The sequence below is a fragment of the Octopus bimaculoides genome, chromosome 3 (assembly GCF_046866305.1).
Source record: "Octopus bimaculoides isolate indiv1 chromosome 3, ASM4686630v1, whole genome shotgun sequence".
Classification (NCBI taxonomy): Eukaryota; Metazoa; Mollusca; class Cephalopoda; order Octopoda; family Octopodidae; genus Octopus; species Octopus bimaculoides.
The window spans coordinates 21444574-21461432 of NC_142930.1; the positions used below are offsets into that span (position 1 = coordinate 21444574).

The 16859-nt window shown below is 38.1% G+C and overlaps 1 protein-coding gene across 1 annotated transcript in view; it reads left to right on the top strand.

Annotated features, from left to right (window-relative positions):
- The first annotated feature begins 3862 nt into the window (after positions 1-3862).
- Positions 3863-16859, top strand: part of LOC106884077 (MAM and LDL-receptor class A domain-containing protein 2) — a 161947-nt gene continuing 148950 nt past the window's right edge. The window contains exons 1-2 of the mRNA XM_089348673.1: positions 3863-3909; positions 16504-16597. Coding sequence (XP_089204799.1) covers positions 16504-16597 — 94 coding nt within the window. The 5' untranslated portion in view covers positions 3863-3909. The remainder of the gene's footprint in view (positions 3910-16503; positions 16598-16859) is intronic.

The window sequence follows — 16859 nt, forward strand, 5'->3', positions numbered from 1 at the left end:
ACTATTTATTTCACATCATTAGTGAACTGAGAGGATGTTACTGCCTATTTGACTGTTACTATATAAGTTAAAGTGCACCCTAGTCACTCTCCTCACCGCACGGGATGAACTAATATTTTTGTGTGCCTAAATGTTAGCTCAACTAAGTAAGAAAATCATGAGAGGAAGGTAGCTGAGCGTTGTTAAATTTTGAAAGACAGGCTACATCACAAACTACAAGTGCTTCAGTCCCAGCTTCATCATCCACCATACTTTACATTACAGGGAGTAAATGTAGGAAGTTCCAAGAATATGCTTTGCTGAGAAAGTTAGAATCCAGAGGGAGTATACTTTTACATTTGAATGAAACTTAAAGCGCCGTTTTTTTTTTTCGGTTCACACTTTAGCTGCAATATTTTAAAGCTTCCACTTCCTGCCCTGTATTTTTCTAGGTTCAATTAATTAAAAACAGTCTCACTCCCGAGCCGGCATTTTCCCTTCTTGCCTACCTTTTATTTTACAGGCAACGCTTTTTACAGCCAAGAAAATTACTGGTATTGAGATAACACTTAAAAGTATATAATATTGAATTATTTCAAAAAGTTTAAATTAAAGTAAAAGGGTTTTATATATTGACAAAAAGTATGTTACATAAAAATGTAAAGAAAGATCTTGAGAAGAATGCCAATGGAGTAGGAGTGTTAAACTCCAGTCAGAAAGCGTTTGCAGTAAATAGGAATTTCAAGCAAAAGAGGTTGATCATGTTCACATTCACGAGAAACGTCTTAAGCACACCAGGAGACTCCTCATTGCCATGGTGCTGACCAAGTAAATTTTAATTATTTCAAATGCTAGTATTGTTTTTTTTTGTTTTTTTTGTAAACATTGCGATTTCGCCTCCCTCTTTTCAACTCTCATAACATCCTGGAAGACATTCCCCACTTTAAAGCACTCTACAATAATGTGTCTTGGATGTGAATGGAATTATAACTGAAAGGTAAGAAACAGGCCAAGTTGTAGGGAATGTTTTTAAAGAATCTGTGAAAATGCATCTAATGAGAAAGATAATGAAACTTTGTCATGAAAGCTTCTTCTCTCGATTATTACTGACCAGATAGATAGATAGATAGATAGATAGATAGATAGATAGATAGATAGATAGATAGATAGATAGATAGACAGACAGACAGACAGACAGACAGACAGACAGAAGACAGACAGACAGACATTTCTAGTTGATGTCAGGATCTTGCCAGTTTTATTGTTTATGGGATGGATTTCCACTACAGACCAGTCAAGTATCCCAAATGATGTTAGCAGTGGCACTGCAAATGTGTTACAGAATATTGTCTTATAAGAGGAAAGTCCTTACTGCCATGATTTTCTAAGTCTCATGTAATATTCTCGGGTCACCTCATATTTTTTCAGAGCCTTTGCATGTTATGTTTTCATCAATGCCTAGGTATTTGTAACATTTTTGTGTGCAACGGGAAAGAAAGGGGGACCGTTGATGCACAGGTTTTGAATTTGAAATGATGATTGCGTTTTATTTTGGATTTATTTTTTTATTGTGAGAATTCAAGCTAGCAACTAAATAAGTGACAAGGCTCTTTTGTTTCAGTTAAGTCAGGTATTGGGAATGTGTGGTCGTCTGAATCGGTTGATATTTGTATCTATGCATGCATGTGCTCATGAATAACTTTTAATAATTTTTCTTCTTGTGAGGTAGATATGAGTTTCCCTTTAGTATACAAGTGTTTGTGCCTCACTCTTAGATGTCTGTCTGTTCATGCATTCCATATGTATATGTGGACATGTATGACCCTGGAAATTCATATGCAGCGTCCTTGAAGCATTTTACATGTTTTTCATTTGTTCAAATTAGGAAACTCACAGGAATAACCCTTGGAATGTTTCACAGATATTACTTGTACCACTAATTGATTGTACTTGAAGAACATGGATTAGTTTCGTTTGTTCTTCTATGCAAAATCCAAGTTTTTCTAGGTTTTTACATAGCTCTTTTGATAATGGGTACGCACGAGAATCTGTAATTGGGGTGTAAGCGCTACGAGTTTCTTATTAGTTCTCCTTAAATGTTCTCTTTTCTACAGTTTTTGATGCAACATTCAAATCAGTTGAGCAACCAATCTTTACTGTAGTGCATGTCTTTTGCGCTCTTTTGCCATAAGGACAATGTATGGCCTGTTGTGCTTACACTAATGGCTATTCTTATCGGGATGATCCCCCAATATTTATTGTTTTATAGGTGTGAATGAATTCAAGTTCTAATGTGACTTAAATATGACTTAGGGCTGTCCTTCTTTCCTATGACATTGCAAACTGCCTTTGTGACAATGCTATGTCTCATGCCGAGGTAATATCTAGCAGACATTTTGAGACAGTAGCTGATGATGTGAGTAATATCCTCTACACTGGTACAGCATTTTCTGTCGCAGTGTGGAGGTCTACAAGCATTTCTATCTCTTCTGTTCACCAGGTATTTAATAGCAATCTTCTGTTCCTAGATGATAAAAGCTTAGCCTTCTAGGTGTGATGTGATATACTTATTTACTTTTGGAGAATTTTCTACACCTGTCCATGTTATTGGTATTAATATAGTTTGCGGGATATGAAAACATGCACCACTTTCTGTTGGCATGATGAGTATTTCTCCTCCAAGTCTCTGCTTAAATGAGTCCACCCAGCAACTTTAGATTCACAACGGAATAACTACACTCAGAGTTTTTCACCTACTCTCAAAATGTTATCACATTTGCTTTCGAATACACTCCTGAATTACTTATTTCTCTCTTTGATGTTCTCTAGGTGTTGTCTGAGATGTATCTTGAAGCACTCAAAGGCTACCTGGACACCGATCCTATGCTTGTCCCTCCATCCTCCCGATGCACCAGACTGGATGATGGCTGCATGTACCAGGAAATACACTTGGCCAGAGACTACAGACTCATGGCATGCCTGAATATCATGTATAAATTGTACCCAGGTTACTTAAATGTTTTCCTCCAAGTCCACTGTGAAACACTATGTAATGACTGCCGAACAGGAAGAAGGAAAGAAAGGAGTTTGCGACTGTGCCGAACAACCCCTCATCAACTAAGCTGTCCTCAATGAAAGAAACGGCACCACCGAAATTTGTTGAATGCATAGCTAGACTACAAGAAGACAATACGAAGGCGTTTGATTCTGTTTCTAAAACAACTTGGTAAAATATGGATGCGTGATACACACACACACACACACACACACACACACACATACACACACACACACACACACACACATACACACACACACACACACACACACACACACACACACACACAAATAGTTATCTCCACCAGCAGTAAAATAGACGGTTTTCTACACGTGCACTCACTCTTCTTTCAGAAGATTCCAGTTGAACCGAAACCCTAGTAGAGGACATTGACCAAATATGCAGTGCAGTGGGATAGAACTTTCAATGATAGATACTTAACTATATTTTCATGCTGTTGATATCATTTCATGTACATTCATATATATCATCTACACATTCTACATATAAAAATACTCACATTCATACACACATAGGCATACACCCATACCAGTAACCAAATACAACAGAAACATACATACCCATTCACGTGGAAAAGTATGCTCCCGTAACCATAAATTTACACAAACACAGATATCCTCAAACGCACACACACACACACACAAATACACAGATATTATATTCACATATAAACACCCGTCCCCGCCCAAAAAAACATATACCACACGTTTTTTTACGCACACAATGACGTAATTATACATACACAAAATTACAACTTATTCTGATTTGAAGTGTTCTGATTGGCTGAATGAAATTTAATTTAATGAAGTGTTCATAAAGAAGGAAAGCTATCGTGACAGAGGCAAAGATAGGTAAGACATCATAAGTTTCTTTTTAGGATATTTTATTCTGTATTGCAGTTACATTTCACAGTTCAATGTCTTTTCATAATACATTCATTCCCTCTCTGTTGTCTCTCTCTCTCTCTCCCATTCTCTCTTAATATATATATTGTGGAAAATAATTGCGAGTGCTTTTTTTCTTTATATAGAGCAACAATAATCTAATCTTTTATTTACCTGGTGAAAATAGTTATATAATCGTTCCCGACTGAAATTCTGTGGTTTGATTCGCTTAATAAGACGTGTTGCATACGATCGTAAGCTGAAAACCTTAACTACTAAACCGCTCGTCTTCACTTTCATGTCTAACCTGATCTTAATGCAACAATAAATATGTAGAAAGACTTGCAGAAAACAATAAAAATTAAATCCAAAAACAAACACACACACTCATATTCGACACAAACCTAACATTGAACATAGGCTCCATCCCAAGCGATACATTAGCGTCAACGTGGAAACCAGTTCGTGTATCCTCTTTGAAAAAAATCAGATGTGCAATACTGTACTCACTTCTTCACATTCACTTCCACTTCATCTATGACATAGATTCTCAACCTTTTCTCGGCCGTTGTCCCCTAAAAGCTATTTTTGACGTAAGCTAATTGATGACACTAGACATCAAAATTGTTGCTACTATTAGACGAAATGGTACTCATTCGGTAATTTGGAAGCGCTGATTCCGAATCTGCAATCAATTTTGCTATAGCACGTCACGTTTTTGCACTATCATTATTATACTGTTATCAAGATTACAATAATGTGAAAATTCATGACAAATAATATGAATGTTATATTAAGCGTAAATTACCGTTATTTCATATAAGAACAATAGCAACTAGGTGGACAAGTACCTCTAAAACCAATAAAACACAAAAGAAAAGTGTAAAGTGAATATTATTAATTTTATGTTTTTCAAAAATAGCTTTGGTGTCTTCTTTTACGCTTATGTTGCATGTCCGTTTTTCATTTTAAAAACCAGTAGTAGCCACTGTGGCAGCTTTCTAGCTCTTTGATTTCTCGATGAAATCGTTCACCATGCTCATCGCTTACATCATCCATATTGGGTGGAAAAAAGTCAAGATGAGAGTGGATAAAATGAATTTTTAGAAACATTCTTGCTCCATGTTGCTTATAAGTTAAAAAAAAAATATTATTCACAAGGGTAACGTAGATGATTTTTCATTTTCCCCAAAAATTTTTTACAAGAGAAACAAACTTTTCCCAAGCAGATTTCTCTACTGAGCTTAATTTTTCTTGAAAAGGCTCATCACAAATTAGTGTGCGAATTTCTGGTCCATTAAAAACACCAGTTTTAATCTTAGCTTCACTCTTGCTAGAAACAAATTTTTCACTGAGATATTTGAATCCTTCACCGTCTTCATTCATGGCTTTAACAAAATTCTTAAACAAACCAATTTTAATGTGTAAAGGAGGAAGGTAAATTTTCTGAGGGTCAACTAAAGGGATATATTTAACGTTGTCTTTCCCCTGGAGTGAAATAACTTCTCTTTGGCCACTCTGTTTGATCATAAGGATGCTTGTCATCTCTGCTGTTCCAAAGGCACAAAAAGCACTGACGCTTTGTATACCCCATTTGCAACCAAAGAAGCAAACCAGTAACTTTTAAGTCCCCGCATATATTCCACTTGTGCTCAGAATATTTAATCAAGTGCAAAATTTCATCCATTGACTTATAAGTTTCCTTTAATCCTACAGCATGTGCTAGTGGTATTGAATGTTTTTGATTGCCATTATGCAGCAAAACAGCTTTTAGGATTGCTTTGCTGGAATCTATGAAGTGACTTCAGGATTATGGCCGTACCCCCTCTCACGTAGGAGTCCTTCAACACCACAACAAAAACAAATACAGTCTTTCTCCGTAAAAAATTCATGCAATTCTGTATGGCGTTTTCGAAAATACGAGCATTTTACATCATCGTGTAAAAGATTCCATTGTTTCAACCTGGAGCCCAGTAGTTCTGACTTTTCTTTAGTAAAACCCAAGTTTCTAGCTAAATCATTTAACTCAAGTTGACTTAATAAATGAGGAACTTAATAAAATAACTCGCTAGAAAAAATAATGTTGCCTTAAGTGACAGAAAAATGGTTAACGTTTTAACTAATCAAAATATTTTAGTCCGCTTATGATATTTAGCATAATGATCGCACCTGATTACATGGCTCACTGAACTTAATGGTACAGAGCACTTCACTGGAGTTCTGGACATGCTAGGTTCGATTCTTTGTAACAACCTGCCAGAGCCAATCTAAGCTGCTATTCTGCATTCGAATTTTTAATTTTTTGTAAAACACCGTTTGAATCGGCCCTTCGGAGTTTTCTTAAGATCAAATTTTAGTGACTTACAAGCTCATCAAGGCTTTGTCATTAATTCACTTCTCAACCAAATTCAATGCCATGTCTTTATCATTCGCCTACAGTAGTATTAGGTGAATATATTCTTAAGGTTAATTTTTAGCTACTCGCAAGCACTTCTAGGCTTCATTGCTAATTCGGTTCTCAACCAAGTTGAATGCCGTTTTGTAGCAATGATCGTCCAGTCCTAAGATACAATTTGAGATAAAATAATTGAAATTTGGTTCATTAAGATAAGTTAGATCAAAATATGTGAGGTCAAGAATGGGAGAGAAATACGAAAAGTTGAATTTGAATCAAAATATCTCAGTTATTGTAAAAGAAAAATATATATTAATTTGGTTTAAAAGAATGTGGTCATTGAGAAGAATTTTTTGATGAAAATACCGTTAAAATGTATTAACTACAAAAAGTAGTGCGGATTTAAGTGACGAAGCATACGGTAAGAAACCCGCCAAATTGATTTTGAATGAAAATATCTCAGCTATTGTAAAAGAAACTCTACAATAATTGTATTCTAATGAAATAGTTCTATGAGATGAATATTTTTGCATTTTAAGATATTTAGCATTATAAAATACGGTACTTGTGGGTCGCTTAGCTTTTGGAGCCGCTTAGCTGTATGGAGTTGGAGTTTGAGAGATACGAGTTTCGATACACTGTAGCAGCTTGTGGGTCACCCTTCCCTCACCGTTTTCTAAGGGTATTTAGCCTATTGCCTAAGCTGTTTCCATAACTATTCTGCGTTCGAGGTTTATTTCAGAGGAAAGAGTTTCATGGGAAGAATAATATGGTGGAAACCTTGTCAAAAAATATTATTTTTTCTACTCCAGGCACAAGGCCCGAAATTTTGGGGGAGGAGGCTAGTCGATTAGATCGACCGCAGATCACAACTGGTACTCAATTTATCGACTTCGAAAGGATGAAAGGCAAAGTCGACCTCGGCGGAATTTGAACTCAGAACGTAATACAGACGAAATACTGCTAAGTATTTCGCCCGGCGTGCTAACGTTTCTGCCAGCTCGCTGCCTTCTTGTCAAAAATTTTTTATTTCTTTATTGCCCACAAGGGGCTAAACATAATGGGGACAAACAAGGACAGACAAAAGGATTACATCGATCCCATTGGGTAACTGGTACTTATTTAATCCGAAAGGATGAAAGGCAAAGTCGACCTCGGCGGAATTTGAACTCAGAACGCTACGGCAGACGAAATACCACTTAGCATTTTTCGCCCAGCGTACTAACGATTTTGCCAGCTCGCTGCCTTCTTGTCAAAAGATATTGACTACAAGAAACGTTAGTTGGCTTTAGGTGACGAAAACAAAAAGGTGATAATTTCAAGAAATCAAAATAATTTTGTCTTTTTAAGAGAAATTAATATTATTTGAACTCGAATGAAAGAGTTCATTGCTATGAATATTTTGGAGAACACCCCATCTGAAAATAGTAAGCATAGCAAGTTTCGCGATTTCATATTTGCTTTGTCCTCAATAGTCTTTGTCCCCAGAAAAAAAAAACTAAATAATTTTAGGGCCTTGCGCCCAAATATTAGTATTTGAGAATTGTTTACAAGTTCGCAAGCGAAAAATAGCGTGGAGGGGCATAACTTTCGAACACAAAACAGACCAGTTTATGACGGCAGGAAAAGTCACGGGAATATAATTTTCGCTGACACGAGTAACAATTTTGAGGACAAAACTGATAACGAATCGTAAAACACGACGGACTCTATGGACAGCGATAAAATTAAGTGTAAAGAACTTCCGGTTGGAAGGCTAGAACGTCGGTGGAAGCTTGTCAGGTATTTTTGTTATCAAAACTAGCGTCTTCGTTCATATTATTGTTTAAAAGGGAACATAAGACAATAGTATTACGACGTGGATGATGGGTTCCATGCATCGTTAGGAGCTTTCTTGACTTTCTGTCCATTTCCTTTAGCTCCTCCTCTGTCCAGTTCAGCGACTGCGCGAGTTTATTGTGGAAATTATCTTTCTGGCATTCAACTTTGAAGCCAGTATTTTTCTCACTCACTGCAGGTACACTCTTTTTGTTTTTTCCTTCATGTTGTGTTTAATTTCATCTGCCTCAAGTATTCTCAGGTATTTATAGCTGGATTGAGGTTGAACCGCCTTCATCATTTCACCACTCGGCAAACATAACTCTTCTGCCCTGACAAACTTTCCTCATCTCATCACCATCGTAGCGCATTTTGTGAGCCCAAACTCCATCTTAATATCACTGGAGAAAATCCGCACAGACTGGACTAGGCTGTCCAGTTCTACCTCACTTTTTGTGAAAGCATGAAAGCAAGGGGTTCAGTTTTCTCTTACCTCTTCCCAGCTCATACCCCAACTTTGTTTTCTATAGTATTTCAGCACAAATATCAGTGGGGACACACTGTCCCCCTGGAAGATTCCTCTCTTGATTTTCACCTCTTCTAATACTTGATCCCCTGCTGTCAATTCCGTTCTTCACCATTTCATACTGTTCCTTATAAATCTTCTCATATTTTCTGCTACTCCATACATTTCCATTGTTCTTATTATCCAGGAGTGTGGTATCATATCGTATGCTTTTCGATAGTCAACCCATGCCTTGCTCAGATTTGTGTTCTGTCTTGCAGCTTCTGATAACTAGATTATCGATTAAGAGCTGATCACTGGTTCTCCGGCTCCTCTTTCGGAACCCTTTCTGTTCAATATGTAGCAGCCCACTTTTTTCTAAATATCTCATCGGCCAAAACACCTTATAATAGTTTCCACATTAGCAGAAGACACGATATTGGCCGAAAGTCGGATACAACATTTTCCTTTTCAGGATCCTTAGCACATCGCAATGTCTTTCTCTTTGTCATCCAACTGGGTATTGCGCCTTCCTGCGAGCACTCGCCAAGCTGTTTCGCTATCCTTTCATGGAGCCCTCTCAGCTTCTTCATCCATAACCTTGGACTCCGTCCGGTCCTGGGCGCTTCTAATTTGGGAGTTTTCTTAACTGCGTTTTTATCACTTTTGTAGTTGTTTTTGTCTTCTTGGCCTTCTATATTTCTTAACCTACATTGGATTTCATGCAGCCACTCCGCTTCATCATTATGCTCTGTAGGAAGCCTCTCTCCAGAATGCTCTGCCTTCCTCTGCATCTTGTATCATTGTTACGTGTAATTGTCCATCTAGTTTCGGAAACAGTTTCTTCTGATTTCCTTCAAAAAATCTGTTTTGCCTTAATTGCTTTGTTCTATTGTCATATCATTCCATTTTGGCTTTGCTTGCTACTACTCCTTGTTATTATTTACTTGCTCACTATTATAATTCCACTATTACTACTATAATCCCTACCTTATTAGTTACTTGTTCACTATTATAGTTTCACTCTTATTCCTATAATCATTTTATTAGTATAAAGCCTAGAGGTACTAATACTGTCTCCGCTATTTCGTTAAACATTAATGATGGCAGATTAACGGCTGTTGGTTTAACTACTGATATTGTTGCGGCGCTAAATAGGAGAGCGGGGTGTTGTATCTACTAATACAGGCTATTTGATTGAACTGGTAGTTGACAGGCCTGGTTGTGGATTGGAGGTGGATGGGAGGGGATTTTTGAGAGGAGTGTCGACAAGTTGGGCATAGCATAGCTAAGATATAGAAATCAATGAACAACATTTCAAAGTTTTAGTAAAACTACAGTAATCTATCTATAAACACATCGTATTTATGATAAAGGAATCTGTAAGTAGCTTGCTTACCAACCACATGGTCCCGGGTTCAGTCCCACTGCGTGGCACCTTGGGCAAGTGTCTTCTACTATAGCCTCGGGCCGACCAAAGCCTTGTGAGTGGATTTGGTAGACGGAAACTGAAAGAAGCCCGTCGTATATGTGTATATATATTTGTATGTATGTGTATATGTTTGTGTGTCTGTGTTTGTCCCCCCCCCCAACATCGCTTGACAACCGATGCTGGTGTGTTTACGTCCCCATAACTTAGCGGTTCGGCTAAAGAGACCGATAGAATAAGTACTAGGCTTATAAAGAATAAGTCCTGGGGTCGATTAGCTCGACTAAAAGGCAGTGCTCCAGCATGGCCACAGTCAAATGACTGAAACAAGTAAAAGAGTAAAAGAGTAAAGAGTAAAGAGTATCTCAAAGTTTTAGCAAACATAGATAATTTTCCAAAAACATCTCCATTCTTTGAATCACATACAGTGATATTTCATAGTTTGAAGTAATAGAAAAGGCTGACATATTTTTGGTCGGGGGTGTTAAATAGCCATCCTATCGTGGTGAATGCTTACAGCAGCACTGAAGATCGAGTGAGAGAGGGGGGTGCAGAGGAAACAGGTAAACTCGCCGATATTCCAGCATGGGAACAAATTTTTGTATAGGAGTCTAGATTTTTGAGTGGCGTGTCCACAAGCTCGGCATAGCATAGGTAAGATATAGAAATCTATGAACAACACCTCAAAGTTTTAGCAAAACCATAGTAATCTATCTATAAAATACTACATCGTATTTACGACAAAGGGGTCTATCTATGGAACATCACATCGTAGTTAAGATATAAAAATGCATTATTATTATTATTAGTAGTAGTAGTAGTAGTAGTAGTGGTAGTGGTAGTGGTAGTAGTAGTGGTAGTAGTAGTAGTTAAGACGTCGCGCAGTATCCAGTATCGTGATGTTGTTGATTGAAGATATAGTGTCTACCGCGGGGTTGTACTGTCTGTCAAGTCACAACAAGGACCTAAGACTGACAGTACTTGAAGCAATGTATGCAGTTCCAAGAATTCCTAATGCTGTTAGCCGGGATGTGGTAACGCTGTTGAGAAAGAATACCGACAATAGGGATATACAAAGGAATTTTCGATCCATAACTCTGTTAAACACAGAGTTTAAGATTTTGGCCAAGGTGTTAGCGAAAAGGTTGGCACTTGTCGTCGGTAGGCTGGTTGGGGAAGCGCAAAAGTGCGCAATCCCGGGAAAAATAAGAGTGAATATTTATTTTATGAGTGCTTTCTATAAACTCGTGCATAAAGTATATAGAATGCATTAAGAAACCATCGTATTCCAATTTCTTTCACTTTTCAATGAGTAGCAGTCGAGTGACTATATTTCCATACAGACACAACAGAGGCTACGCTTTCAGGTCTTTTGGATAAAGTTTTCAGAAATAATCCAATAGGTTTACCCTTAATTCCGTGAAATATTCACGGGTCCCGCGAGTTATTAGTATAAGGCTGTGAGCTGGCAGAATCGTCAGCACGCTGGGCGAAATGCTTAGCAGTATTTCGCCCGTCTTTACATTCTGAGTTCAAATTCCACTGAGGTCAACTTTACCAGTGTAGCGTGATAGATCCGTGTTGAATTTCAATATCAATTCACCGACACAAGATCGTAAATGCACACCATAAACATTTCTGACAAAAGTATGAATACAAAATTGCAATGTAATTTAGGTCATTGACATACAATTTTCAAATATCATAAAAAGACCTATCCTACGATGGTCTTCAAATGTTTAAAATTTTCTTATTGTCTATATTGAATGCAATTGAATTTAATATGTCTGAAACGTCTATTGACAACAACGACGACGACGACGACGACGATGATGAGGATGATGATGCATATTTGTAAAATCAATTATTGATTAATAAGCTGATCCTTGAAAACTGTCACAAAAAGTATAATTCGAATACTGCATGGATCGACTATATGAATGCATTTGACAGGGGTAGCAGCGAAATATCTTCATGTAATACATCACAGACATTTAAATGTATAGAGTTTTTCTAAGGATGTGGGCAGTACTTGCCAGCACAATCTTTTGGATTTCTTCTGCGATCTTATCTAGATGTTTCTGACACCTCTTTCTAATCATGCAATAACAAGAACAGTTCAGGCTTTAAGATGCTGCATTTTTGTATTTCAATTTCCAGTTCCTTGTAGTTACTTAGTTTGTCAAATTGCTTTACAGATATATTTTTTTATCAGAGAGAACACTTACATCTATTAGTCTACACGTATTTTCTTCCCAATCTTTAATGACTACTACACTACCCGTGACCCGTTGTGTCACTGACGGTTCAGTTTATAAAACATGGAAGCTGATTTCAATATAGCACTGAAATGAAAGTTAATTTTATGATGGCAGACCATCCACTACAGATGATGACCAAATCAAGTCATTAATTGAGAATAACCCACATTGCACAACCCGAGAATTGGCAGAAAGCCTCAACCTATCAAAATCCGTCGTTCATGAGCACCTGGTAAAGCTTGGGTACACAAATCGCTACGATGTTTGGGTACCACATGAGTTGAGTGAGAAGAACCTTTTGGATCGCATTTCCATCTGTGATTCGCTTTATAAACGGAAGGAAAACGTGCCTTTTTTAAAGCAAATTGTGACAGATGATGAGAAATGGATTATCTACTGAAATGTTCAAAGAAAGCGATTCCGGAGTAAGCGACATGAGTCACCCTTAGCCAGCCTTAAAAAGTTTTGCTTTGTGTCTGGTGGGATGTGAAAGGAATTCTGTACTATGAGCTTCTCCCAAGTAACTAGACAATTAATTCTGAGAAATACTGCACACAACTAGACGAGTTAAAAGCAGCAATTCAAGAGAAACGTCCAGAATTGGCCAACAGGAAGGGTGTTGTTTTCCAACATGATAATGCAAGACCGCAAGTTTCTTTGGGAACCTGACAAAAATTGCTGCAGCTCGACTGGGATGTGTTACTCTACCCTCCATATTCACCAGATATTGCTCCTTCGGATTTCCACTTATTCAGGTCTCTGCAGAATAGTCTTAATGGTAAGAATTTCAATTCCTTGGAGGACGTAAAAAGATACCTTGATGAATTCTTTGCCATGAAACCACCTCAATTCTGGGAAGAGGGTATTTTCAACTTAAAGGAAAGATGGAGACGCATTGTGTAACAAATGGTTCATATTTAGTTGATTAAAATGTAATGGCAAGTCTTACCCAGAAATGGGCTGAGAGGAAACTGTCCCTGAAAGGTCAGGCAAAGGTAGCGAATGCTTACATCGCCTTCGTTATCATTCATCACCTGACCGTCGTGCCTTGTCCTGGTTGCTACTTGACCAGGCTGCAGCGTTTCTTATTTAAATTCTTGTGGAAGGGACGTATTCCAATGGTCAGTCAGCCAGTCTGTTGCCAGCATCCTCTGAGTGGCGGATTCGATATGCTGTGGATCCTAATGTGTAGACACGCTTTTAGGTTACACCACCTGCAACGATTTCTGGACGGTGAGCGTGTGTGGGCTCCATTTCTGAGGTTCGTCTTTCCACAGCTTGTCTCCCTTGATTGAGTTGCAGTCTTGGGTGAAGAAAAGACCGCAACGGGGCGCCTGGCCCTAGAATGCCGTAGGTGCTCACAGCCCTCTACCAGTCGGGCAATGAGATCGGTGTATGTTCCGCTTTAGAAAATTTATAGAGGATTAGTGACGGGAAAGTGCGTCGACATTCTCAGGGAAACTGGGTGCCGACGAGAACGAACTGGTTAGTCTGTTCCGGAGGACTTTCCTATCGGGAACTATTATGGAAAATTTCCAGATGTCCATGGTCTGGCAGTGCTACTGGGCACGCTATTGGTTCGACATAAACTCTACATGTACGGATGTGCTGTCAGACGGGCTCGTTCGAGGTGCGCGCAGAATGACGAAACCATCCTGCACGCCCTCGTTCAGTGTCCAGGCTTGCTGACTTTTGGGGTCGTGTCGAACAGCTGTTGTTACGTGTGGGACGGATCCGTCTGTCGGCCGATTTTGTAGTGATGATCGCACCGCCGCCCTACTTCAATCAGGCAGGCAAGGCAGTTTTCCTTTTCCTGGTGGCTATGGCGAAAGAGATTGTTTGGTGGACAAGGCAACAAGGCATGAGGAAAAATACATTCCTCCTTGGTAGAGCTCTCATTGACTTTTTCAAGTTTCACTTGAAAAGGAAATTGAGAGTGGAAAGGGAAGAGCTGTTCTCGAGTGAGTTTATTGAAAGTTGGGCGAAAGTTGCGAAAATGGCAAGAGTGGGTGGTATCACACTAAGTGTAGACCTGTGAGTCGGAGAGAATGAATTGAAGAAAATGGGGTTTCATGGAAACCTCGGACAGTGGGGTTCTTCGATTATCCCTAGAGGTCTTCCTGTATTAGGAGGGGCACATCTCTATCTTGCCCCCCTCCCTCTTTATTTTTTTCTAAACTTTTGTATGCTATGCATATGTCCCTTCTTTTTCAGTGTTTACTGTGTATACTTACTTTCATACCATTTTCTTTATCATCTCATTATATGTAAACCCCCATATTTTATGTCTGTCTTTGTATTGTCCCCCTCATCCTTCACCCTTGTGGTAAATAAATGAAATCATCACCATCATCATCATCATCATCATTATCATTATCATCATCATCATTATTATCATTATTTTTATTCAGTAGTCTTATTTTTATCACGTGCTTTCACAGCACTACCAAGCGCAGCGCTGTGTGCCTTGGGTATGTGCTGTGGTTTGTTGTGATGCTCTTGCTGTTACTGTATTAAAAGTGTTTTACGTAGGATGCGTGCGGTTCCTAGTAGTGCCATTTTCTGTATGTTATATACATTTGTAAGTCTTGGTGTTTTTGTTATGTATTTGCCTGAATATTTTTTATCATATCTAATGCGCCTTATGAAAGGAATTGTTTCTGTTTTTAGACTCCACATTCGATTTACCTCTATTTTCAGGTCTTTGTATTTTGAAAGTTTCTCCGTTTCTTTTAGAGAAACGTTGTCATCTGTTGGTATTGATACATCGATTAGAAAGCATTTTTTTCTTCATTATCTCTGACAACTATATTCGGCTTATTGGCCTTAATTTCTCTATCTGTGTGTATTAGCATATCCCATAGTATGGTTGCTTTCTCATTTTCTGTGACCTTTTCTGGTGTGTGCCTATACTATCCAGTGTATATAAGTCCCAACTCTGTTGTATCTGTGAATATATTCCTTCTTAACGAGGACTGGGCAGCCAGAAACAATATGATTTATTGTTTTTTGTCCATCTCCACATATTCTGCAGTTACTTGTTATGTTTCTTTTCATGACATGTTTTTGGTAATTTCTGGTGGGAAGGCTTTGGTCTTGTGCTACAATTAAAAATTCTTTAGTCTCTGCTTTGAGTCTTGAGCTTCTCAGCGATTGTTGGTGTTTTGCTTTGTCTATTTCTTTATTATTATTATTATTATTATTATACGTCAATTTTGCCTTTCATCCTTTCGGGGTCGATAAATTATGTACCAGTTACGTACGGAGGTCGATCTAATCGACAGGCCCCCTTCCCTCAAAATTTTGGGCCTTGTGCCTAGAGTAGAAAAGATTATTATTATTATTATTATTATTACTTCCTGGAGTCTTGCATGCGTTATAGGCAGCCTACAGTACCCTGCAGCCTACGGTACTCTGCTATCTCTTCTTTTCAGCCATCAAGTACTTTACTGATTATTCTGGCCGTGCCATTGAAGCAAACATTTTGTAACAGTTCTATCCTTTATCTATTTCCTTTATCTTCCTCTGGATGCCTTCTGATACTGTCCCCAAGGACTCAACAATAATTGGCATTATCTTCATCTTTTCCATTTTCCATAGCAGGGCTATTTCGCACCTAGGAGTGTTGTATTTATCTATTTTTTCGCCTTCCTTCTTGACTATCCGTGGGTCAAGGGGGCATGCAGCATCAACTACATAGCACATGTGGTGCATCTTGTCGACCACCACTAGGTCTGGTCTGTTACGTTCTAACACCTGATCTGTTTGGAGTGGAAAATATATCACATGTATGACTTTAGATAGCCAGTTAGGCTAGATATGCCAAAAGTAATAGTAGTTGATGACCGATATTATTTTTAATCTGACAAAATGCAAAACTCCGTATATATTTCATAGTTATTTGCACTCTTCAGGTAACAGGAAAATCACTGTATATGTATGCATATATAAATCCATGTCACGATTACCAGTTGTATCACCACCACTAGCAAATTTCTCATCATTATGATGAATATCATCCCCATCATCATAATGTTCTATGCTTTATCTGGACTAGCAACACTTTGAACAGTACTAACACATTTACAACTAACCTGCAGAGGTAACTGTTTTGTCAATGATATGTCATAAATTATAATCTATTTATTTACAGATGACGAAGATGAAGACATATCCTTGTCACTCTCGTCGTACCTATCTGACATTATTAGTACTTGCGGCTTTAACTGCATTTGGACAAGCTCAACGTAAGTATAGATAGATGCCATTTCTTTTTTACTATATGATATTCAATAATGTCTCGTGCAAATTTGAATATTTCTCAGAATAGTGAACATTAACATTGTTGGTTCATTTACATCAACAGACAGATGCAATAAACCACATGCATGCATATGCATGTGTATGTTCACACACACACACACACACACACACACACACACACACTCACACACACACATATTATGCAGGATTGTTAGAGCATCGAAACGAAGACATCCTGATTGTAAA